Raw genomic sequence first — 24,602 nt, 5'->3', positions numbered from 1 at the left:
CTCATTTGATACATTTTTTATAACTTAGGGACCAAAGATTTACATTTTTAAAAATGGGGACTAAACTGAACATCTGCTTATAACTTAGGGACCAAAAAGAGGTTTAAACCAATACTTTTCTATAGTCCGGACCCTCGGTCTAGGTAGGGTCGTCCGGAGGCGCAGTCCGGCCAGGGTCGTCCGGAGACGCAGTCCAGCCGGGGTCGTCAGGAGTCGTAGTCAGGCTGGGGTCGTCCGGAGCCGTAGTACGGTTCGCGTCGTACGGAGCCGTAGTCCGGTTCGCGTCGCCAGAGCCGTAGTTCGGTTTGCGTCATCGGGAGCCACAGTGCGGCTGGGATCCTCTAGAGACGTAGTGCGCCTGGGTTCGTCCATATACGCAGTCCGGCTGGAATCGTCCGGAGTCGCAGTCTGGCAGGGATCGCCCGGAGCTACAATCCGACTAGGGTCGTCCGGACCCGCAGTCCGGTAGGAGTCATCCGGACCATCAGTCTGGTCGGGGTCGTTCGGAGCCGCAGTCCGGCCAGGGTCGTCCGGAGACGCAGTCCGGCCGGGGTTGTCCGAAGACGCAGTCCGGGCAGGGTCATCCAGAGAAGCAGGCCGGCCGGGGTCGTGAGGAAACTGAGTCCGGCCGGGGTCGTCCAGAGCTGCAGTCCGGCTCGCGTCGTCCGTTCGGAGACATAGTCCCGCCGGGGTCGTCCGAAGACGCAGTCCGATCGGAGTCGTCCAGAGAAGCAGTCTGTCGGGGTCGTCCGTAGGCGTAGTCCGGTGGGGGTCGTCTAGAACTGCAGTCCGATAAGGATCGTCTAGAGCTGCAGTCCAGTCAGGGTCTTCCTGACTCGCAGTCCGGCCCGGTTCGTCTGAGCCGCAGTCCGTTTTGCGTCGTCCAGAGCCACAGTAAGATTCGCGTCGTCGGGAGCCACAGTCCGGTTACTGTTGTCGGGAGCCGTAGTCCGGTTACCGTTGTCGGGAGCCGCAGTCCGGCTGAGATCGTCTGGACCCGCAGACCGATCGGGGTCGCCGGCCCTGTAGTCCGCCCGGGGTTCGTCCAGAGACGCAGTCCGGTGGGGGTCGTCCGTAGCCGTCGTACGGCCGGGGTTGTCCGGAGACACAGTCTGGTCGTGTTCCTCCGGAGACGCAATTCGGTCGGGGTCATCCGGAGACGCAGTCCGGCCGGGGTCGTCCTGAGCCGTAGTCTGGTTCGCGTCGTCCGTCCGGCGACGCAGCCTGACCAGGGTCGTCCAGATACGCAATCCGGCTGGGGTCGTCCAGATACGCAGTCCGGTAGGCGTCATCGGGAGCTGCAATGCGGCTGGGATCGTCCGAAAACGCAGTGCGGCTTGGGTCCTCCGAAGACGTAGTCCGGCTGCGATAATCTGGACCTTCAGTACGAACGGGGTCCTCCGGCCCCGCAGTCTGCCCGAAGTCGTTCAAAGACGCAATCCTGCCGGGGTCTTCTGGAGGCGAAGTCCGGTAGGGGTCGTTCGGAGCCGCAGTCCGGTCAGGGTCTTCTGGACAAGCAGTCCGACCGGGTTCGTTTGCACACGTAGTGCGGTTGGGATCGTCCGGAGACATAGTGCGACTCCAGTCATCTAAAGATGCAGGCCGACTGGAATCGTCTGGACCCGTAGTTCGGTCGGGTTTGTCCGGACCCATAGTCCGGTCGAGGCTGTCCGGATCCGCAGTCCGGTTCGCATCTTCCGTAGACGTAGTTCGGTTCGCGTCGTTCAGAGGCGTAGTCCGGTTGGTTTCTTCTGGAGCCGCAATCCGGCTGGGGTCGTCCGAAGACGCAGTCCGGCCGGAGTCGTCGGGAGACTCATTCTGGCCGGGGTCATCGGGAGATACAGTCCGGCCAGGGTTGTACGGAGAAGCAGTACGAGGGGTAGTCCGGAGTCGTAGTGCGGTTCGCCTCGTCCGTTTGGGGTCGTCCACAAACGTTGTCCGGCCGGAGTCGTTCTCAGATGCAGTCCGGTCGGGTTCGTCCAGAGCCGCATCCCGGCCAGGGTCCTCCGCAGCCGCAGTCAGGTCGGGTTCGTCCGGAGCCGTAGTCCGGCCGGGGTCGTCAGGAGACGCAGTCCAGCCGTGGTCGTCCGAAGATGCAGTCCGGCCCGGGTCGTTCTGAGACACAGTCCGCCTGGGATCGTCCGGAGACGCATTCCGGCCGGGTTCGTCCGGAGACGCATTACGGCCGGTTTCGTCCGGAGCCGCAATCCAGCCGGGTTTGTCCGGAACCGCAGTCTGGCCGGGGTGGTCCGAAGACGCATTCCGCCCGGGGCCGTCGGGATACACAGTCGGGTCAAGGTCGTCGGGAGATGCGGTTAGGACATGGTCATCCGGGGACGCAGTAAGACCAGGGTCGTTTGGAGACGCAATCCGACAGGGGTCGTCCGGAGACGAAGTCCGGTGGGGTCCACCGGTGCCGTAGTGCGGTTCGCGTCGTCCGTCCGGGGTCGTCCAAAGACGCAGTCCGGCCAGGGTCGTCCGGAGACTCAGTCCAGCCAGGATTGTTCGGAGACACAGTCCTACCTGGGACGTCCGAACACGTAGTTCGACGAGGGTAGTAAGGAGCCACAGTTCGGCCGGGGTCATTCGGATCCACTGTCCGGCCGGGGTCGTCAGGAGGCATAGTCCAACCAGGGTCATCCGGTGCCGCAGTCCGGTTCGCGTCATATGTCCAGATATGTAGACCCAACGGTGTCGTCCGAAGACACAGTTCGGCGGGGGTCGTCCGGAGACGCAGTCTGGCGGGGGTCGTCCGGAGGTCCATTCCGGTGAGGGTCGTCCAGAGCCGCAGTTCGGTCGGTGTCATCGGGAGCCGCAGAGCGGGTGGGTTCGTCCGAAGACGTAGTGCGGCTGGGGTCCTCCGAAGACGTAGTCAGGCTGCGATAGTCTGGACCTTCAGTCTGAACGGGGTCCTTCGGCCCCGCAGTCTGCCCGGGGTCGTCCGGAGACGCAGTCCTGCCAGGGTCTTCTGAAGGCACAATCCGGTAGGGGTCGTCCGGCGCCACAGTCCGGCCGGGGTCGTCCGGAGCCCTAGTCCGGTCGGGGTCTTCTGGACTCGCAGTCCTGTCGGGTTCGTCTACACACGCAGTGCGGTTGGGATCATCCGGAGACAGTGCGGCTTGGGTCGTCTGAAGATGCAGTCTGGCTCGAATCGTCTGGGCCCGCAGTCCGGCCGGGTCTAGACCCGCTGCCTGGCCGGGATTGTGCGAATCCGCAGTTCGGTTCGCATCCCCCGGAGCCGCAGTCCAGTTCACGCCGTCGGGAGCCGCAGTCCGGCCGAGGTCGTCCAGAGACGCATTCCGACAGGTTAATCTGGAGCAGCAGTCAGGTCGGGTTCATCCAGAGCCGCAGTCCTACGGGGGTCGTCCGGACAAGCAGTCCGATAGGGGCCATCGGGAGACGCAGTCTGGACGGGGTCGTCGAGGGACGCAGTTAGGCCAGGATCGTCCGGAGACGCAGTCCGACCGGGCTCATCCGGAGACAGTCCGGTCGGGGTCGTACGGAGACGTAGTCCGGAGTCGTAGTCTGGTTCGCGTTTTGCGAGTCTTAGTGCGGCTGGGATTGTCTGCAGTCGCAGTGCGGTTGGGATCGTCCGGAGACACAGTGCGGCTCCGGTCGTCTGAAGATACAGGCCGGCTGGAATCGTCTGGACCCGCAGTCCGGCCGGGGTCGTCCAGACCCGTAGTCCGGTCGGGGCCGTCCGGATGCGCAGTCCGGTTCGCATCTTCGGGAGCCGCAGTTCGGTTTGTGTTGCCGGTGACGCAACCCGGGGGGGTCGTCCAGAGACGCATTCTGGCCGAGGTCGTCCGGCGACGCAATCCGGTCGGGTTCGTCCGGAGCCGCAGTCCGGCCGAGGTCGTCTGGAGACATAGTCCGACCGGGGTCGTCGGGAGACACAGTTTGGCCAGGGTTGTCCGGAGACGCAGTCCGACCGGGGTCGTCCGGAGAGAGAGTCCGGCAAAGGTGGTACGGAGACGCAGTCCTATGGGGTAGTCCGGAGTCGTAGTACGGTTCGCGTCGTCCGTTTGGGGGCGTCCAAAGATGTAGATCAGTCGGGGTCGTCCGGAGACGCAGTCCGGCCGGGATCGTCCGGAGACGCTGTCCTGCCGGGGTCGTCCGTAGATGCAGTCCGGCGATAGTCCAGAGGCCTAGTCAGGCAGAGGTCGTCCGGAGCCGCAGAATGTTTCGCATCGTCAGCAGTCGCAGTCCGGTTCGCGTCGTCGGGAGTCGCAGTGCGGCTGGGATTGTCTGTAGACGTAGTGCGGTTGGGATCGTCCGAAGACACAGTGCGGCCGGAGTCGTCCGGAGACCCAGTCCGGCCGGAGTCTTCCGGAGATGCAGTGTAGCCGGGGTCGTCAGTAGACGTGGTCCGGTCGGGGTCGTCTGGAGCCGCAGGCCGATTCGCGTCATACGTCCCAAGACGTAGTCCCGCCGGGGTCGTCCGAAGACGCAGTCCGGCAAGAGACATCAGGAGACGCAGTCCCGTCGGGGTCGTCCGGTGGTGCAGTCCTACGGGGGTCTTCTGGAACCGCAGTCCAGTGGGGGTCTTCTTCACTCGTAGCCTGGTCAGGGTCGTCTGCACACGCAGTGCGGTTGGGATCGTCCGACGACACAGTTCGACTTGGGTCGTCTGAAGATGCAGGCCGGTTGGAATCTTCTGGACCTGTAGTCCGGCCGAGGTTGTCCGGACCCGATGTCTAGCCGGGACCGTCCAGATCTGTAGTTCGGTTCGTATCGTCCGGAGCCACAGTCCAGTTCGCGTCGTCGGGAGTCGCAGTCCGGTTCGTGTTGTCGGGAGCTGCAGTCTGGCGGGGGTCGTCCGGCGACGCAGTCCGGCGGGGGTCGTTCGGAGACGCAGTCCGACGGGGGTCGTCCGGAGTCGCAGTCCGGCCGGGGTTGCCCAGAGACGTATTTCGGTCGGGTTTGTTTGGAGCCGACATCGGGCCAAGTTCGTCCGGAGCCGCAGTCCGGTCGGGGTCGTCGAGAGACGCAGTCAGTCCAGGGTCATCCGGAGACGCAGTCCGACCGGGGTCGTCTGGAGACGCAGTCGGGCGAGGTAGTCCGGAGCCGTAGTGCGGTTTGCGTCGTCCGTCTAGGGTCGTCCGAAGATGCAGTCTTGTCGGGGTCGTCCAGAGACGCAGTCCAGTCGGGATCGTCCGTAGGCGCTGTACGGTCGAGGTCGTCTAGAGATGCAGTCCAGCTGGGGTCGTCCGGAGGCATAGTCAAGCAGAGGTCGTCCGGAGCCGCAAACTATTTCGCGTCGTCGGGAGCCGCAGTGTGGTTCGCGTCATAGGGAGTTACACTGCGGCTGGGATCGTCTGCAGATGCAGTGCGGTTGGGATCGTACGGAGACACAGTGCGGCTGGGATCGTATGGACCCGTAGTCCGGCCAGGGCCGTCCGGATCCGCAGTCCTGTTCGCATCGTCCGGAAGCGCAGTCCAGTTCGTGTCGCCGGGAGCCGCAGTGCGGTTCGTGTCGTCGGGAGCCGCAGTTCGAAGCCGCAGTTCGAAGCCGCAGTTCGAAGCCGCAGTCCGGCCGGGATCGTCCGGATTCGTAGTCCAGTCAGGGACGTTCGGAGACTCAGTTCGGCAGAGGTCGTCCGCAGACGCAGTCCGGCCGGGGTCGTCCAGAGACGCAGTCCGGCCGGGATCGTCCGAACCCGTATTCCAGCCAGGGTCATCCCGAGCCGCAGTTCGGTTGGGGTATTCGGAAGCCGTAGTCCGGTTGTGATCGTCCGTAGACGCAGTGCATCTGGGATTGTCTAGAGACACAGTTCGACTAGGGTCGTCCGAAGACGCAATCCGGATGTGATCGTCTGGACCCGCAGTCCGTCGGGGTCGTCCAGAGCCGCAGTCTGGACGGGGTCGTGTGGAATCGTAGTCCATCTGGGGTCGTCCGGACCCGCTGTCCGACCGGTGTCGTCCGGAGCCGCAGTCCGGTTCGCGTCGTACGGAGTCGCGACCCGGTTCGCTTTGTCGGGAGCCGCAGTCCGGTTCACGTCATCGGGAGCCACAGTGCGGCTGGGATCGTCCGGAGACACAGTGCAGCTAGGGTCGTCCAAAGACGCAGTCCGGCTGGAATCTTCTGAAGCCACAGTCTGGCAGGGATTGCCCAGAGCCGCAATCCGACTAGGATCGTTCGGAGCCGTAGTTTGGTTGGGGTCGTGGGGAGCCGCAACACGATTGGGGAGCCGCAACACGATTGTAAACATACATGAGCTTCTTAGCAACCCTACTACCCGTCTCACAACTTTTCAATTTAGAGACGAGCATTTTTATGACCTTCTGCAGAACCGAAGTTATGAAGCTTTCACAAACAATTGTACTCCTTCTCTTAAATCTCGCTTTGCTGCTTTTAGATTGCCATACAACACAAGTCTGTTCTTGTGCAACAAGACCCTCCATGTGACAAATATAAATGTCAGTTGATTTTAATTTATACAGAAAATGATTTCTTTTTCTCCTAATTTTTCCTCTACTATAAATGTTTAGGCTTAACTTTTTGCAAGAACTCTTGGAAACTGGTGTGGAGTATATCTTCAAAAGCATTTTGTCCAGTTATGGTGAATTTATTACTTTACAAGCTCATCAAATATGAATTGAAAGATGAGATTAGGGAAAAATGGTTTTGATGGAAGTAGAGAACTTGACTCATAATTTGTAATAATCTGCTTTGGCATTGGCAGTTGTTCAGTCAACCCTTGATATTTTCTTTCTGTGAAACAAGTGCTTTGGAGAGTGTGATTCTCTTGTATGCAGATTAGAGAACTCTAAGCAAATTAACAAGGCTATCAGTAGTTGAAGTTTGCTTTCTGTTATGATTTTTACAGTACAAAAGGGAAGGTGGTCAAACCAGTCAAATTAGCAATTGTGGTTATCGGGTGCCACATTAGCTCATGCAGTTGTTGGAGTTTTTAGCTGGTTTTTTTATGATGATGGTTAGGTGTTGAAGTCTAAGCAGAAAATGTAAAGGGTGTGGCAGTGAATATTGTGATCTGTGGAAAAGGGATAAGCAGTAGAAAAAAGAAAGGAAAAAGCGCAATGGTGAAGAGGGCACATGTGGATGACTACGGTCCAGTATCAACAACCAAATATTCTGGTTCCTCTTCCACATGACAGAGGCAATGCTTTCTGATATTTGGTCGGTGGGATTAAAGCTAATGGGATCTGCAGAAGTACGAAGGTGTGGGAATTAAAGAGTGACGGGGTTTTGCAGAGGACGATGATGAGAGTGTCGATGACCTTTTTGTAGAGGGTGGGGAGGGTGGGGAGAGGTTGGGTGGAAGATGGAAGGAAGAGACGAGGGAGAGAGAGAGAGGGAGAAAACGTCACAAACACTAACTTAGCGCAAAAAAAAAAAAGTCGTTTAAGTCTACAGTTAGCCACATCAGCTGCTTTTTTAACGGTGTTAGTTTTGGAGGACTAAAATCAAAGTTTCCTTAAAGAGGAGGACTAAAATGTACCTTACTTTGAAAGATGGACCAAAACCAAAATCGTTTGATAATATAGGGACTAAAAGCATATTTATTATTTATGGATAGTTGATAGTAGATATTATACTTTTCGTACTTATTAATATTAATTACATGTAAAAACTTAATATTCATATTTAATTTATATTTTATTATGTTAATCAAGTCAATCAAGTGAGTTTTCTATATGGGGACGAAATTGACATTTTTCTAAAAGGGAGACGAATTTGACACACTTCAACCAAACTGGGGACAAAAGAAGCAATTAAACCTATTTTTAATGTAATTTTTATATTATAGTTTATATATTTTTTTATAATTTTATTTAGATTTAATTTTAAAAATTTATAATATTTCCTTTTAAATATTTGCAGGCATCCACTGCTACCTGTGGATATATTTTAAACAGGTATCCAGCAAATAATGATGTAAGTAACAAGTTAGATTTTTTGTTGAAGGTCAGGTAACACATGTAGATACTATCTGTGTCTGACACAACTCATTAATTTGGGATAGACAATTGTTTGGAATCTACCAAACTTTAATTCTAAAGAAGAATGCAAAAGGATTGAAATCCTTAAAAAATCCAGAGCTTAAAAAGGTAATTAAAAAGTTGATATGAGTAGTGTCAATAATAATATATCATCAACTTATTGTAAAAAAAAAGATAAATGAGGAAGTAAAAAGCTGACAAACAAGGATGTGTTGCTTTGCTTTTAATGTATTGAAAATTAAATTGGTCAGTGTCACTGACTTTGTTGAACCACAGCCTTGGAGCCTGTTTTAAACCATAAATGTCTTTGTTGAGCTGGTAAACAAGATGCGAATTAATGAAATCAAATCTTTGCAGTTGTTTCATGTAAATAGTTTTAGTTAAGGTCCTAGGGAGAAAAACATTATTTATGTCAAGTTTGCATATAGACCGGTGTTGAGAGGTAGCTATGGTCGAAACAATATGTATAGTAGAAGGCTTCACAATTGAGTTGAATGTCTTGTTGTAATCAATTCCCTTTGGTTGATGAAAACCTTAAGCAACTAGTTTTGCCTTGTTCCTTTGAAAAGAACAATCTACATTATATTTATTTCAAAAAATCCATTTTTAGCCAAAATTCATAATGTCGTTAAGAAGATGAACAAGATCCCAAGTATTGTTTCCTACAAGAGCTTGATTCTTAGCTTGCATAAGTTTGAATATACCAGCTTTTGATTAAGTAACCATAAAATGAGTATTGAGAATAGACACAATATTAAACAATACTTTACAAATTAAGCGTATGACATTATCCACCGCTTTGGGTCAAGCCCTCACGGATTTGCTTTTGGTACCACTCCAAAAGACCTCTTACCAATAGAGGTATCTTATGTGTATATAAACCCATGTTCATATCTTATTTTATCTTATGTGTGACTTTGTTTTTACCCAACAATATCAGCAAAAAATTAATTGTAAAGGTTGAGTATAAACCTTATTAGATGTTAAGTAAGGTAATTGATGTAATTTTGACAAAAAATAAAACTTAAAAGTTTGATATTACAATGTTTCAGAACTTTGTGTACAATAGAAGTGGAAGTGTTGTCAAGCCGTGAAGGAGTGAATTGTGTGTAATTAGCCATAGATTTTGACTAAAAAGATGGAAAAATATACAAGTCATCTTTATTTTTTCCTTGAAGAGTAGTCTTCTTGGTGTTGTGTTTTGAAAAAATAGTGATTAGGATAAAACTCAAAATAAACCTTGTTATTGGAAGCAAATTTTGATACACTAATGAAATTCTTTGTCACATTTGAAACATGAAACATTTTGTTAAGAAAAATGGTACGTAATTGAATAGGAAGATAGTATTTAGTAGAACGAATGTGTTGAATAAACATACATGAACCATTGTTCAAAGTGGTGCAATTGGTCTATTTTCAAAGTATTATTACCAACATAAAGAGTTTTGTGAGTGAGATTATTGACATCCTTGGTGACATGATCTGAGACACCGCTATCAAAAAACTATAGAGAATCAATAATAATTAATGGAGCTACAAGAAAAAGAAAAAGAATAATAAAAAAAAAATAGAAAATACGAGTTTATTCCATACCAATAGAAATAGAGCTACATGGATTTATAGAGAACATATTATCAATCTAGGAAAGATACACATGACCTAAATGTAACACTATAAGGGTACAAATGTCATCTTCATATACCTACATAATATCCTCTTTGGTGGGAGAATTATAACATGTACAACACAATTTGAAAATTCTTATAAACAAAAATATCTTCATTAACATATGTAACAAGTTATTTATTATTTCATATATGAACGGATGCACCATAGAATTAAACTTTTCAAGACCAAATAGTTTCTATAAACATATGATACGTTCCTGTAAGCATACGGTATTCGAGTCATTGTAAATCTTCTTCAACCTTAGGACCCTTTTGAAAGAAATTTGCACGAAACTCTCTGCAGGTGATGGATTTGTACAATGGTGGAGTATTGCTTTCTTTGAGCAAAGCTTGTGCAGGTTCTATATTGCTTTCAAATGATGGATACACAAAATATACAACACTTGTGCGTGCAATGCTAGAATTCGTTACAGCTCTGTGTTCCACACCAGCAAGTCTTCCATTACTAATAATCTGCAATTAGAGTTAGAGAACATATTAATGACCAAATTGACAATTAAATTAAGTATCACAGTTTCTCATAAAGAGACATTGTACAACAACTCTAAAATTTAACATAACAATAATATGTTTAAATTCTCTCTATGTGACAATAAACATATATAACTCATTATATATTATCTTATAGTGTCCTTTTGGCATGGCTGTTTTTTTAGCAAATAAATAATAATTGTGGCAAAAAAAAGCTAGAAGAAAAAAATTAGTTCAAATCAGTTAAATAATAAGGATTTTGTTAATTATGCTACTATAAAGTAAATTTTTACAACTCTATAATAAGATTCACTTAATAATGATAGAGTCACAAGTCAATTTCACTCAAATTAGTTGACTTATTATGGATTGAATTAAAGAAAATCTATTCAACTATTATTCAACAATATCTTTTTTTTTTTAATTAAACAACATCTTAATATGCAAAAAGATCACAATGTCAATCTATATAAATAATAGTAACCAATTATTATAAAAAAATAATGAAAAAATGATAAAAAATAATTATTGTTAGTAGATTGTGAGTTAACTTACCTTTTATTCCAACTCAAATCTATTTCTAACTTATAATTTTCTAAACTAACTGAAAATCATAATAAATCAGCCAAGGAAAATGAAAGAAAATTAATAACCTGCAAGAGTAGACCAATGTTAACTACAAAAGCATTGGGAATAGGGGCAACAGCAATCCATGTCCCATCCTTAAGGACCTGTAGTCCTTGAACCTCCTTATCTTGAAGCAAAATGGTGATAATTGTAGGGTCCTTGTGCTTAGCTAAACCCAATGTTAAAGTTGGTTCAGGGCAAGGAGGGTAGTGATGAGCAGCCAGTGATGGATTTTCACAGAGTCCACCACAGAAATATCTTCGCTCAAGCCCTAACCCCTCACACAGAATCTCCAAAATTTCAAGGGTAAGTCTGTTCATTTCTCTGCTATATTTTCCAACAATCTCCCTAAAAGGTTCCAACATCAAACCTTTTGTTAGTTGCCTAATTAAATGGACAACATCTTATTAAAAAAATACAAAAAAGTCTAATCATTTGTTGATGACGATCTACTTACTTCTATAAAAGCAAAGGAATCAAAACAAATCAAACTACTTTCATTGGAAATGTATATATTTAAATTTGATATGATGTCATACAGAGTATAATGATTACGATTTTTTTTCAAATTATAATGCCAAGATAGTGATCGATCCATAAAGAAATGTGTTATTTAAGTTGACCTCTATACATGCCTACGTAATCTTGAAAATAATAATAATAATGTTCCATAACTCGTTTAAAATGACGTTTATAACAAATATAAGAAAATTAGTTACTTTATCATGTCTAGCAAACAAATATCATAGATGGATGGCTAAATTGATATTAAAAATAAATTATGATGAAAACACAACCATAATTAGAAATAAATGAAGAAAAAAATATGCAAAATAAACTTCACCTGTAATTAGATGGTTTCTCAGGCCAATACTGAAAGTTTTCGCCAGAAGGAGGACAAGGATGCATTAGTGAATCCTTCCAATATTGAGTCGCATCTTTCTTGTAATTCTCACCACTTGTGTAAATCTTGCAGCTTCCATTTGGGTCCTTCGAGCATTCATTTACCTTATCTTTTTGAGGCATGCCATGGAATTCTTTAAAAATGTTCAGTGTTTCGTCCATCAAATCATGGGAAACTCCATGGTTGATCACCTATTTCAAAGTTTTTTCTTTATTACTAAGTCAATTTTCCGTGGAAATATATTTAGTCCCTCTTAATAATATAAGAATGAATTTAATTGAACAAAAATGAGAAACTTATAAGTAAATTTTAAATTAAAAATAATGTTATATATAAATCGAAGAAAATTAAAACCCAAAACCAAAGTATGCATTTATTTTAGCCAGTTCTCATTTTTCAATGCAGATGAACTCAAAGCCAAATTAAACACAATATTATTCTATAACAGAGACTTCAAAAAACATTATATGTATGTTAAAAACGGCATGGAGATAGATCTCGCTACAGTAGGTTTTATGATTCTAATATTATGTTAGAAAATAAATTTTAAATTTAATTTAATTTCATAAAATCGATTCAAGATAAGATTTAGATCTACTTATATATATATAATATAAATTGATTATATTTTTAATCGACGTGAACATATAACGTAATTTGCAAAATGTCAGGAACCTCCTAAATTTTATCTCTTTTTTTTTTTCACGATTCAGTTGTTTAAGAGAAGATTTTAATGTTTGTGAAAGAAAGAGAATAAGCACAGAGAGTGAAGAAAGAAAGTTATGGTGAGATTGAAAATAACCTGAAAGAAGCCATATTCCTGAGAAGCTTTAAGGATTTGTTTAGTGAGATGAGGACGATCACGTTCTCCAAGATCAATAACTGGTATGGGCTCATGCAAAGAACTAACGACCTTTCCAGGTCTGTTTTCTGGTAATTGCACGTAGGATGAGGGCACTGTGGAATGAACATCGTACCAGCTTGACAAAAGCATCCGATCCATGCTCTCCATCTCTAACTGGAGTTTCAATTGTTGTTTCTTCGGATAAAAATAGGATGAGTTTCATATGCTGTCTCACTGTTCTTGTACAGTTAACTTGCAAATCTGGCACACAAGCGATGTGATCCATGTAACTCTAACAATGTGTTCCTTTTTCTTTATTTTTGCATATTATAAGAGCTGGGTTGAACATTTGTAGTCAATTAAATATGAGAGTGTAAATTGAGATTTATTGTTGACTAAAAATAAACTAAATTTACAATAAGTATAAGTTTTGTTTAATAAATTAATTTTGTGTAATTGAATTTAATTTAATATCATTTCTTAAATTATGTTAGCATATTTTTATGTTCTTATTTTATAAGTAGAATTGAATTACACTTAAAATTTATTTTTTAAATAATATATTTTTGTTTCAAAAGTAAATTAAATTAATTTTCAGATTATTTTAAATTCATTTCAACTTCTTTTATTTAAATAGTTTTATTTTCAAATTTTATATTTATACATAAAAAAAAAAAAAAATTTGGCATCACCTCCTAACACGATCTAACTTGATAAGAATCAAATTATTGATGCTTTGATACTTTAGATAACGTTGATAGATCAAATTTTATTGGATTAAATATGATTTTAGTCCCTATACTTTAGGACGATTTTGGTTTTAGTCCCTCTTTCAAACTAAAGTACAATTTAGTCCTTTCAACTTTAGAAAACTCTGGTTTTATTCCTTTTTATCAAATTTTTTTAACTTTATTTGCTGTTTCAAGCACGTTTCATTATAACATTTGGATTGTTTACACTGTTTGACACATTTTTGCTTCCATGTTAACTGAGAAACGGGTTTGAAACAACAAATAAAGTTAAAAAAATTTGGTAAAAAGGACTAAAACCAGAGTTTTCTAAAGTTGAAGGACTAAATTGTACCTTAGTTTGAAAGATGGACTAAAACCAAAATCACCCCAAAGTATAAAGACTAAAAACATATTTAACCTAATTTTATTTAGTTGGAGCACTAACTGAAAAAATATTTATACAATAATACGTTGCTAATTTGGATTAAAAATATTATATGGTAAAGATGAACTCATTTTTTTTTGTATGGTATGAAGTAGAAGAATGGACTTATCTTGTTTAAGGTTGTCATTTCGCGGCTTTACAAAGTTACTTATGAAAATTAAGCCCTACTTTGTTTTCTTATATTTGTTCAAATTTAATGAATAGCATCATTATATATTCTTCATTTTTAAATGAACTTGGTGATTAGCACCCAAGCAAACAATGTTAAAAATATATGTATTATACAACGAAGTTTGATATTATTGATGGAAAGAGACTATTCCTTGTTTATTCTGAAGATTAGGTTGACTTAAGCATCCAGAGCTTAATACAATGTATCTTGATCAATTTAAGGAAATGGACCTATCAAAATCTATAAGAAAATTATATTGAGCCCACAGGTTAAGTTATTGTAAATAATTCACAGTGCCACTAAAAGAATATTCATATTTTTTTAATTTTGGTTGTCGACGTATTAGGGAAAAAGCAAGACTATGGAGAACAATATCACGTGATGATTCAGTGGTATGGTTGCATTTGAAATTTAACACTCCACTATGAATTAATGTTCTCCCCAAGTGGAACCAAGTTAGATTTTTTTATATAAATTTTTTTTTGGTATTTTAATATGAAAAAAAAAATTCAAGAACTCTTTCATTAAATGGAAGTTTTATAACTTATATAGAAGTTAACTCGATTGATCTACATTGAATCCATCAGACTTGTATTATTCATATCAGACGCATTAATTATAAAGTCGATTCAACAAAATAATTGATGAAACAAATGAAGTCGTACCATCTTACAAAAGATTCTGAAAGTGATGGAATGTCCGTCTAACATAATTAAGAATATATGCAAAAATTAATACAAATCACCATTATAATTGTGATTAAGAAATAATTGGACTATAATTAGATTGGTAGTGAATAAAAAATTCATTCCAATTTGTATAAATAGGAATCTATGTGAAATAGTTAAAATAATTTGTTGTTACAATTAATACTGGTGTGACCGAACCATTTTTGCAGGTGTCATGAGATGCTTGCAAACCAAGTGACAACTACATCAAACTGGAACAAAGGATTTAATAAGTGAAGAATGAAAAAAAATTGAAAATTGAATCACTTTAATGATTTTAGTACTCAACCATTTTAATAGAAACATTCAAAATAAAAAAGCTGAATTTTCATAAATATTATTATTATTAAAAAAATTAATAAATACTTTATATTTGTAACATCCAGAAAGAAAAAAACACAAACGCAAATATTTAATTCTCCAACCTTTTATTATATGCCAATGTATTTCAAAATATATATATATATATATATATATATATATATAAACATTAAAATATTTACATTTATCTTATAAATAATATATATCAATCAACTATATCTCTATTATCTTATTATTATTATACTTTTAAATAAGGTTAAAGGGATAAAGAAAAGTTAAGAAAATTTTCATGAAATATTAAGGTGTTTTGATATTTCTAAAATAGTGCATTAGAAAAAATTTGTATTAACTTTATTAATTAAAAGTACTTTTTATGTTCTTATTTTTATTATACAATTTTGAGATTTAAAAAATATTAAGATGATGAAAAAGAATATTTTATCTATCATTCTTATGAATTGAAGGGTATTCAAGATTTTATCGATACAGTAGCATATTTTTAAATTATAAAAATGGGACTCATATATCTAAAGTACAATATTAGTTAGGAGAATTAGATGCGGTTTTGTGCCAATCGATGGGATTCTAATTGACAAGTTAGTTGTTAAAAAAGTTTGTAATTACATTGCATTGCAAGATAAAAGAATAGTTGTTTAAGAATGGTAGAATGAGTAATTCATCTCATTTATTGTCTCACAGTGGAGATATGCATTGTTGGAACAACGACTAATGGAGTCTCTTGCATCTCTACTTCCATTCTATGAAATATAGAAACTTACTTGCACTAAATTAATATAACAAATAAGTTCTCAATTTGTACAGATCATTAATAAAATCATAAGTATAAATATGTTTAAGACATTTTTAATTTCATATCATTTGAATGTGAAGTAGTTAGGGGTATATTTTGTTTATTGTTAATATGAGGTAAGTATCTTTAGTTGAGTAGGTTATTGGAGACTTGTTTATTATTTATGGTTGTGATGATATATTAATGATGGTGATGCGAAGATCAAAGCATTTAAGATGTGTGCATGATGGTTGTGGTAGTGATTGAGGCCTTCGTGATTAATTTAGTGTGTTATAACGGAGGAGTAATGTGAAGTCTTGTAGGCATAATGTTTTGTAAAAGATGGAAATACTGCATATAGAAAAACTAAATCAGATTTGGCAGTTTTTAAAGTAAGAGTTTGATCTTTGAATTTCTTGCTCGTTCTTAATAACATTCTTAAGGATCTTGAAGTTATTTGAGTGAGTCTTAAAGAGAGTTGTGTTGTTGCATATGGATCTTTCTCACACTAATGTAACGGTTGGAAGTCTTGTCGACTAGAGATAAAGTCAATTTATAGTATATATGTGAGTACAAACCTCATCTTATAAGTTAATTTTATGGAGTTGAGTTAGTCTTAAAGTTTACTTCTTAACATGGTATCAAAGTCATGTGTTAGAGTTTATCCTAGCGAGATTTGTTTTTGTTGGGTATATCATTCAATTGTTATAGGATCACCCATTAATGTCTAGTCTCACATTGTACCTTGGCATGAGGGGGTGTTGGAAGTCTCATATGAACTAGAACTAAGACCAATTTACACTATATATGTGGATCAAACCTTCCCTTACAAACCAGTTTTGTGGAATTAAGTTAAACTTTTAGTCCCCTTTTTAACAATAGCAAACTGGTATGAGTTATATATGTTAACATAATCCTCACATCTAGTGCCAATTGTTAAGTAGAAGAGGATTGGTTAGCCATTCATGGTATTTCTTAAGGCCAACAACCCTCCCATTTTTATCCCTTATTTAACCCAAAAATGACCTAAGGAAGATTACTCTATAAGCCCTACAATTTAATAGGTCTGAGTTATCCTACATAATTCCAGGTTAATGGGTTTCCAAATGAATTAAAAAATAAAATAAAAATCTAAACATTATTTTGTAATATTTTAATTCCAAAGTTATAATCTTATAAAAATAGTTATTTATTGCAAGCATAACAATTATAAAAATAAAAACTTAAAGACTAAAGATTTATTATTTACACATTAAAAAATAATATTAAAGTGAACCATGAAATAAAATATATATTTATACTTTTAAATGTATGATATCCTTGACATAATGAATGAATATTCAACACATAAAAAATATTATGCAATAATAAAAGATAAAAAAATAGTTTAGGTTATAGGACAAACCTATGCTAAATGATGGACTTAAATGTTTAGTTTGTTCCACACTTTCATAGTAAGTTATGAACATGTTTGCCTGGTCATCCTTGGTGTCCTTTATAGCCAAAGTAGATGTAGGTAATTGTTGATGAAGTGTGAGATGCTTCTAATTGAGTTGTTCCGCCCAATAGGAAAGTTAAATTGGTTATAGATATTTTAAACACATTTTTGACTTGCTAAAAGACATTTGCTCATGTAACTCTTAGCATATGCAAATGTATTATGTCACTTTTCTTTGTTCATTTTATTAATGTTGAACTAACTTTTAACCTTTGTTAAAGATTTGTTCATCATGGTAAATATATGTATTGAGAATATATAAGTGATGACGATGAGATGGAAGAAGCTCAAGATGATTCCATACATTTATATTTAATTTAATTAAAGTTATGTTTGGGAAAATATTTTAAGTTGAAAAAATATAACAGCATTGTAATTTATTTACTTTAAGTTTTGTCAATTTTTATACATACACCAATTAGGAATCAAATATCAACTTGGAAGGATTTATTTTTTTTAGACAATTAGTTCAGCCATATTCTGGAAGAAACAAAAGTAAATATTTTAAAATGAAAGAAAAAAATATATATTAAAGAAGAAAGATGATAGAAATATATTCAAAAAAAGTGGCCCATGCAGGTCTCGAACCTGCGACCTTCGCGTTATTAGCACGACGCTCTAACCAGCTGAGCTAATAGGCCATTTGCTTATGAAATTTCAAATAAACTATAAGTAAATAAATATTAATCGAAGTGATTATTTAAAGAGAATAGAAAATTTAAAGATAGAAGGAAGAGAATGGATAACATTACAGCAAGTGAAATAGCTGGCTTGGCAGTGGGTGCTATCCTCCTCTCTGCCACCGTTGCTGCCACCAAAGTCGATGCCTTCTTCTCTTCTTCTCAACGCAGGTTTTCTCTCTCAAAAACTTTATATTTGTGTGTGTCTGATTCATTTTTAAGAACTGCTTCGTTATTTGATTCTGTGCCATTGTGTTGAACCTTTCACAAATCTTTGAATTGTATTGCACGAATGATTAAGTGAATTTCGATAGCTAGATTTTGAACGGTGTTGAGGAATAGACACTTTTTGTTATTGGGATAAACATAACGCAGTAGATTCTGCAGAAAAATCAGGAGAAAATGTTGTAAAGAAACCCTGCAGTGAGAAATTGGTGCTTTTTCTTTTTTGATATCCTCTCTTTATTGACACTGCAATGTTTTACTTGTAGCTCATTGGGGATGTGCAAGCGATGTGGCAACTTGAGGAGATTGGCTTGCTCCACCTGCAAAGGAACCGGCTCTATTAGAGAAGGGGGATTGCTTAGTATTAAACCTTTTGAGGATTTGTTTGAAACAATTGATAACAGTGAATCAAAGGTGAAGCAGATAGCATGTGCAAAATGTCAAGCCAAAGGTTATTTTTCATGTCCTAATTGTTCTCAACTATAACCCCTCTGATTTAATCTTCTGTCTCCAATTATAGCATTATGAATAATGAATACAACTCCTCACATGTTGAGGTATGAAACCCCATTTTCTTCTTCTCCTGCTCTGAATTCGCTTTATACCTTGTTGCTAAAACTGATATAATTTGTAATTTTGTATACTGCTTTGCCATGTTTCTTGGTGTGTTTTGTTAAACAGATATTTTCATCTATACTAATGATTTAAAAGTTTTGAACCCATTTATGTGTGCTAAATTTGGTACACTTATTTAGTTCCTTCTATTATGATTTTCTGCATCTGTTTAGTCAGAGTGATCAACATGTTAGAGCAGTCATGCGTTTATGAAAAACACTTGAATTAAAAAAGTTAGCAAATTGAATTTTAAATGTTTAATAGCTTGTGAAATTGTAAGAAAAATTCAGAAATAGCACTAGAAACCAAGTCACAGTTTCATTCAAAGCATGAGACTGAATCCCTGAGATTATAACATTATGCAGTCAGTTTCTTATCACTTGGAAACCATTCATCTAAGACTACTTTATTACTTACTAAATACAAACATTACTCTAAATACCAACTTTTATGTCACTAGAAAGAAACAACCTTTTGGACTCCCTACTCTCTTTGTATGCCTGCTAACTTGTCATTTTTTATAAGTGTAAATAAGTAAAATGAAAGAAACACTTTTATTCTGTTTTGCTGATAATTTTTAGCCAAAACTAACATTTTATGAAAACAAAGAGTTGATTTGACCTATGAATGAAATTAAGAGTCAATTTAAATTTGTTCAGAGAATACAATACAACATGTTCTCTTCAAAACTGTCTCTCAAGATAAGGAAAAGAAGATTACTAATATGGCTGCAATTTTCATACTCAAGTTTGAACATTAAAATCGGATATAAGCAAAAGAAGATCACTAATATTGCTGCATTTTCACACTGCCAAGTAATACCAAAAACTCTTTTCCATAGCATGATTTTGTAGTTTTACTATAAAAAACGATCAAAATAACTCATGAACATGAATGTGCTGCACTCTCCAATGGGGAAGCTTCCATCACTGTTAGGTCCATCTCCTCTTTTGTTACTGTAACCAGGGTAAAGCTCCAGATAAAACTCAGCTTCTTCCACTAACAACAATCTCTGACGTTTAGCCAATCCTCTGATATTCCATTTACTGAAAGGGTATGCTGTCTTGTGAGTAATGTGAATTTCTGCACCTTTGTTAAGCATGAATTTAGCATTGTAGAAAAATCCACTCACTAAAGACCTATGTAGCCTGCGTTTATGTAGAATATAGTTGTATCAACAAAGGTAAAAAAACATATAAAATAAGAAAGTCATTATCTATTTTTCTTTTGTTTTTAAATGTAATGTGTTTCATGAGAAAATAATGAAATACAACAAATATTAGTAAAATAGTTACTGAGTTTTCAATTTTGCACCTTCGTTTTTCAATTTCACAATAAATTAGTTAAATATATGATTTTTAAAGCACAATTTAGTTTTTTAAAAAGACCGTTTAAAACTTTTTTTCCCCCAAAAACATCATATATATGAAAAGAACATGTTTTAAAAGGTCTCTATACAAAGACCAAAATATTATAGTATATATTTTTAATCCTAATAAATCAGTTATAAAATTGGTCATATTGCTTTCATATCTTTATTAAATAAAGTGAATAAATGGAATGAAATAAAAGATTATATAAATCAATTTAATATTCATATGAAGTAAAAGCATAATAGACAATAAAATTTACAAATAATAAATCATTTTTAAATATTGAACAATTAACAAAGAGTATCGAAGGTGATGGGACTAAATAGATTACGAATAAATTACATTTTGGGAAAAATTCAAGCTATTTGTTCCTCCAAAGCATCATATATCACATCATACAATTTTTTTTTAAGTTCTTATGTTATAATCAACGAACACAATATATTTTCTTCATCACATGAAATGTATATACATTATAAATATACATTATATTTAGACAATATTTTTTTGACAACATTTGAACATTGAGTAATTTAGGACCAATCACACATTGACACGTAATCAATGTTCAAATGTTGTCAAAAAAATGTTGTCTAAATATCATTATCCATAATTAAAACTAGATAGAAACTGAGAGCATAAATGAAAAATGAAAATAATTAATGTTAAAAAAAAGTACACATTTATTTTTCATAACTTACTTAATTTGATAGTCATCCCACTCACGATAAATAGTGAAACCAGCATGAGGAAAATTATAAACTATACGATCAAAACAACGATTTTCGAGAAGTGGGTGTTCCAACATAGTGTGCACATCAACTCCATGTACAATGGTACATCCAAGACCTTCAAGTTCTCTCAAGTTCCTCAATGCATTTCTATATTTCTTCTTTAAAGATGCTTGAAAATTCACATATGCAAATATTAAAAAAAGAAGTTAGCAAAATGTACAAGATCAAAAGTTGCATGCATTTATATTAATATATAAAATGTGTAAATTCAAAACGTACTTCTAGAATCTAGGGAGGTAGCAACCATGTTTATGGCTGTGCCAAATGCCTTAGCCAAACATAGTGAGAATGAGAAATCTCCTTCTCCCACTAACAAAATCTTGTGAGAGCTACGATAGTGAGCTATTCTTTTATCTCCCATCTAACCCTAAATTACACTTTTAGAAAGTCTTCACTTACACTTGATGAGGATGGATATATATACACAAATATTGGTGGCTGAAGAAATTCTCCACAAAGTGTTTTGGGAAGGCGAATCAATGATTATTCATACATTTTTCAACAAAGGGTTTTTAATGTATTGGGAACTATTTTAGTTTTAGGAAGTGAAACGTTATACCAATAAGAGGTAGTGCAAGTGAACAACATCAATAGTATATATTATCTTCACTTTATATACTTGTTTAATTTCATTTTGTAATTTGAGAAAGTATAAGGACATTTTTATCTTATTTAAATTGAATTTATAAAATATTATATATATATTTTTAAGTTTCATCTCTTATTTAATGAATCACTACTTTTAGTTTCTAATAAGTAGTCAAAAATACATTTTTAAAGGATTTTTAACAATTTTGCCAAATAAAAACAAGAAGAATGGAAACTCATTTTCAATATATATTATTTAATTAGAATGTTTAACAACACATAAAGAAAAGAAAGGTATGTGTAAACAAGGGACAGGGATTGTTCTCTCCAATATGTAAAGAAAGAGGCGGAAGAGAAGGGATTTATAAAATTGTAATATTTATTTAATTTAAATATATGCCTTTGCTTTTTCTAGTTCTTCTTTTTCTAAACCAAACAGAAAGTTATTTATTTTTAGATTCTTCTGCTTCTTTTTTCATTCAAATGTAATTTGTAAGATTAGAGAAAATGAAAAATTTAGAAATAATATGTAATGAACTTTTAGTATGTTTTTATGGAACTCTCATGTTTTTTTCTAAAGTGTTGTGTAATTTAGTTGACAAGAGTTTTTTTATTGGACTAAGTGGTCACATGTTCAAGTTTTGGTTAGAGCATAAATTTTATTTGATTTTTTATTTTAATACGTGCAACACATGTTATTATATGATTATTGAATTTGTGATGTGTGCTATTACCAATGTAATGTGTTGACTTGTTGGTAGAGATGTTGGTTTAGAATTGAATGAATGTGGTTCGGATCCTAGGAAGAAAAGTTTAAAAGAAAACTTTGGATTTTTATTTATATTTCTACTTGAGGGCAAGAAGGTTTTTCCTGTTTATTAATTTAGGTGCATATGTGAATGTATGGATGATGGATATGTGTTGAGATATTCATTGTATGTTGGCTAAAGTTTTAAAGGAAACTTTGAATTTTTATTTATATTTCTACTTTAGGGCAAAAAGGTTTTTTCCTCCTTATTAAATTAGGTAGAGAAATTATAAATAAGGTGTACGAAAAAAGGGCACATATTTTAAATAATATAAATTGAAATATTATGATAATTGTACATGGAAAAGAAGAAACCAAATCCACATCTCCATTTTTGAAAAGTGGTTGCACTAGAATAGGGAGAGAAAGTGGATGGTTTACAAGAATTAAAACCTAAAACCCTTGCGTGAAAGTGAGAGAGAAAAGGAGAGGATTGTGAGAAAAAGGGAGGGTTGCACTTGAGAAGTTGGAAAGGAGGTTGAAGTGCAGTTGAAGATTTATAGAAGAGGGAAAGAGCCATTTTGATAATTGTGTTATTGTGCAGATAAAGTCTTAGAATTGACCAAGACATGGGAAGCTTACTTAGTTTTTTATGCATGTGAATGTTAATATGGTTTATGATTTTCTGTTACCATTGGTGAGTAAGGGCATGTGAATGTATAGATGATGGTTATGCATTGAGATATCCATTGTATGTTGGCTAAATTTTTAAAGGAAACTTTAGATTTTTATTTATAGAGTTAAATATGCTTTTAGTCCCTAAACTATCATGTTATTTTGTGTTTCGTCCATCTTCAAAAAGTTTGTTCATTTTCGTCCTCTCGTACTTTTAGTTTTTAAAAAGTAATGGCGTTAGATTTTCTGTGATGTGGCTAATGGTGAACCACGTGTGATCCAGGTTCTCTCTCCGAAAACCCCAATCCCTTTCCCTTCCCTCCATCGACCTCATCTCCCTTCTCTTGGAACCCCAACTCGGCGTCAAATCCCTCAACTCCTACTTCTCCCAGATCTCCCACATGTCTGCCTGGTCCAAGCTCGACTTACTCCAATTCACCGCCACCTAGGCCGGCTCCGACCCCTGCCCCTAACGCACTCAATTCGATGATGCCCCGATTCCCGATCATCCAGATAAGCATTGTTGTTGTGTACTATTATTGTAGGTCTTCTTCATACTGTAAGCAGAATTCATGTTTGTATAATAGAAACTTCATAGGTGCATTGCCGACTATATATTTTTTTATTTTGTTTTCTTTTTCTTCTTCTAGGTTATACATGTATGTTAATTTATTGTTTTTCCTACCGAGTGATTAGGTAGCTATATTGACTTTCTTTCTTGATGGAATTATGTTGTGCTTCGGATGAGTGTGCGTTTGTGTGGCTTTTCTGATCATAATCTTGCAATTTCAATGTGGTATGTGTGTGGTGCTTCTTGCCTTTGGCTTATTGTTGTACTCTCTGAGGATTAAGGAAATTGAATGGCGTCTTATTAATGAGTTGCGTTTTTCTGCGATTGGTTTTACTGGAGATTTCAGTTTGTACCTCTGATTATTATGGTGGCCTATGCTCAGAAAATGGATGAAAATTGAGACTTACGCTGTGTTCCTTTGCACTGATTTTACTGTTTACACCAATTTGCGAGCGAGGAAAGTTTTAAATTTTGCGTTCGTTTGAACTGATTGCAAGCGATGGATTTGCGACGATTTGCGATGATTCTGAGTTGAATGCACTGTCTTCACCATCTCGCAAAAAGGAGAGGATTTGCGATGATTTAGTGGCAAAAGACTCATCTACCCTCTGTAACTGTGAAAATTCCAAGTGAATAAAACCTGATTTTAACGTAAATTTAAAAAAGCAAAATTCATTTTAACGTAGGAGCTTTGCAGATCTACTAGGTATGTTTCTCGCACACACATTATCCTTCTTTTTTGCAGGTGGAAGACGTGTGGTTGTGGAGATGGGATGATGAAGACGAAGGAGGCCGATGACGCCGACAGATGAAGAAGACGAAGCTTGAAGATGAAGATGGCGTGCACATGTCAAATTTGGTGCAGGTATCCGGATACACTGTTGTTGTATCCGGATACTGTTTTCTTCAGAAATTGGAAAAGAAGAGTATCCGGATAGATGGATTGCGTATCCAGTTCCATGCGTTGATGTTGTTTGCAGCTCTTTGCATGGCGATAGAATTGTCACCTTCGAAGTCGAGGACTTTGATGGTGACGACCTCGTTGAAAGGAACGCAGAGCGCGCGGTGAACAGAAGCGCTGACGCCCTGACCAATCTCTTCGTAGAGAAGGTAATGTTCAGCTCCGATCGGATACTTCTTCTTCTCTGT

The 24,602-nt window shown here is 38.9% G+C and overlaps 5 protein-coding genes and 1 non-coding gene across 6 annotated transcripts; 1 reads left to right on the top strand and 5 right to left on the bottom strand.

Moving 5' to 3' along the window:
• Positions 1-219: 219 nt before the first annotated feature.
• LOC106779285 (paternally-expressed gene 3 protein-like) lies at positions 220-2,667 on the bottom strand. Its single transcript, XM_014667366.1, has 3 exons — positions 1,274-2,667; positions 959-1,224; positions 220-857 (listed from the first exon to the last, which is right to left on the bottom strand). The coding sequence occupies exons 1-3, from the start codon at positions 2,665-2,667 to the stop codon at positions 220-222; spliced, it is 2,298 nt and encodes a 765-aa protein (XP_014522852.1).
• On the bottom strand, positions 2,664-3,791 carry LOC106779284 (opioid growth factor receptor-like). The gene is made up of 2 exons (XM_014667365.1): positions 3,502-3,791; positions 2,664-3,312 (listed from the first exon to the last, which is right to left on the bottom strand). The coding sequence occupies exons 1-2, from the start codon at positions 3,789-3,791 to the stop codon at positions 2,664-2,666; spliced, it is 939 nt and encodes a 312-aa protein (XP_014522851.1).
• Positions 3,792-9,524: 5,733 nt separating this feature from the next.
• On the bottom strand, positions 9,525-12,773 carry LOC106779310 (protein DOWNY MILDEW RESISTANCE 6-like). Its single transcript, XM_014667396.2, has 4 exons — positions 12,458-12,773; positions 11,596-11,846; positions 10,778-11,099; positions 9,525-10,106 (listed from the first exon to the last, which is right to left on the bottom strand). The coding sequence occupies exons 1-4, from the start codon at positions 12,665-12,667 to the stop codon at positions 9,873-9,875; spliced, it is 1,017 nt and encodes a 338-aa protein (XP_014522882.1). The 5' UTR covers positions 12,668-12,773; the 3' UTR covers positions 9,525-9,872.
• A 4,978-nt stretch (positions 12,774-17,751) lies between these two features.
• Positions 17,752-17,825, bottom strand: TRNAI-AAU. Its single transcript has one exon. It is a non-coding gene; the product is annotated as a tRNA-Ile (tRNA).
• Positions 17,826-17,916: 91 nt separating this feature from the next.
• On the top strand, positions 17,917-18,811 carry LOC106779306. Its single transcript, XM_014667395.2, has 2 exons — positions 17,917-18,035; positions 18,356-18,811. Exons 1-2 carry the CDS (start codon positions 17,923-17,925, stop codon positions 18,573-18,575), a joined length of 333 nt encoding a protein of 110 aa, XP_014522881.1. The 5' UTR covers positions 17,917-17,922; the 3' UTR covers positions 18,576-18,811.
• Positions 18,812-19,563: 752 nt separating this feature from the next.
• On the bottom strand, positions 19,564-21,232 carry LOC106779283 (uncharacterized protein At4g26485-like). The gene is made up of 3 exons (XM_014667364.1): positions 21,091-21,232; positions 20,779-20,980; positions 19,564-19,852 (listed from the first exon to the last, which is right to left on the bottom strand). Exons 1-3 carry the CDS (start codon positions 21,230-21,232, stop codon positions 19,564-19,566), a joined length of 633 nt encoding a protein of 210 aa, XP_014522850.1.
• Between the last annotated feature and the right edge of the window lie 3,370 nt (positions 21,233-24,602).

The sequence above is a fragment of the Vigna radiata genome, unplaced genomic scaffold (genome assembly GCF_000741045.1).
Source record: "Vigna radiata var. radiata cultivar VC1973A unplaced genomic scaffold, Vradiata_ver6 scaffold_190, whole genome shotgun sequence".
NCBI classification, from domain to species: Eukaryota; Viridiplantae; Streptophyta; class Magnoliopsida; order Fabales; family Fabaceae; genus Vigna; species Vigna radiata.
Note: the sequence above shows the minus strand (reverse complement) of the source record. Positions and strands in the feature narration are given on the sequence as shown.

Excerpts from the sequence above, each read along its gene's own strand:
- LOC106779285 (XM_014667366.1), bottom strand. The coding sequence starts at position 2,667 with ATGACGCGAACCGGACTGCGGCACCGGATGACCCTGGTTGGACTATGC. Across the intron at positions 1,225-1,273 it reads GATGACGCCTACCGGACTGC|GCTGCGTCGCCGGACGGACG; the intron begins GTATCTGGACGA and ends GACCCTGGTCAG. Across the intron at positions 858-958 it reads GACTGCGGCTCCCGACAACG|ACGAACCGGGCCGGACTGCG; the intron begins GTAACCGGACTA and ends ACTGCGGCTCAG.
- LOC106779284 (XM_014667365.1), bottom strand. The coding sequence starts at position 3,791 with ATGCGTCTCTGGACGACCCCCCCGGGTTGCGTCACCGGCAACACAAAC. Across the intron at positions 3,313-3,501 it reads CGACTCCGGACTACGTCTCC|ATTAACCTGTCGGAATGCGT; the intron begins GTACGACCCCGA and ends CTGCTGCTCCAG.
- LOC106779310 (XM_014667396.2), bottom strand. The coding sequence starts at position 12,667 with ATGGAGAGCATGGATCGGATGCTTTTGTCAAGCTGGTACGATGTTCAT. Across the intron at positions 11,847-12,457 it reads AGGAATATGGCTTCTTTCAG|GTGATCAACCATGGAGTTTC; the intron begins GTTATTTTCAAT and ends ACTTTGAAATAG. Across the intron at positions 11,100-11,595 it reads GAGAAACCATCTAATTACAG|GGAGATTGTTGGAAAATATA; the intron begins GTGAAGTTTATT and ends GGAACCTTTTAG.
- LOC106779306 (XM_014667395.2), top strand. The coding sequence starts at position 17,923 with ATGGATAACATTACAGCAAGTGAAATAGCTGGCTTGGCAGTGGGTGCT. Across the intron at positions 18,036-18,355 it reads TTCTCTTCTTCTCAACGCAG|CTCATTGGGGATGTGCAAGC; the intron begins GTTTTCTCTCTC and ends TTTTACTTGTAG.
- LOC106779283 (XM_014667364.1), bottom strand. The coding sequence starts at position 21,232 with ATGGGAGATAAAAGAATAGCTCACTATCGTAGCTCTCACAAGATTTTG. Across the intron at positions 20,981-21,090 it reads TACCTCCCTAGATTCTAGAA|CATCTTTAAAGAAGAAATAT; the intron begins GTACGTTTTGAA and ends TGAATTTTCAAG. Across the intron at positions 19,853-20,778 it reads TGGGATGACTATCAAATTAA|GCTACATAGGTCTTTAGTGA; the intron begins GTAAGTTATGAA and ends ACATAAACGCAG.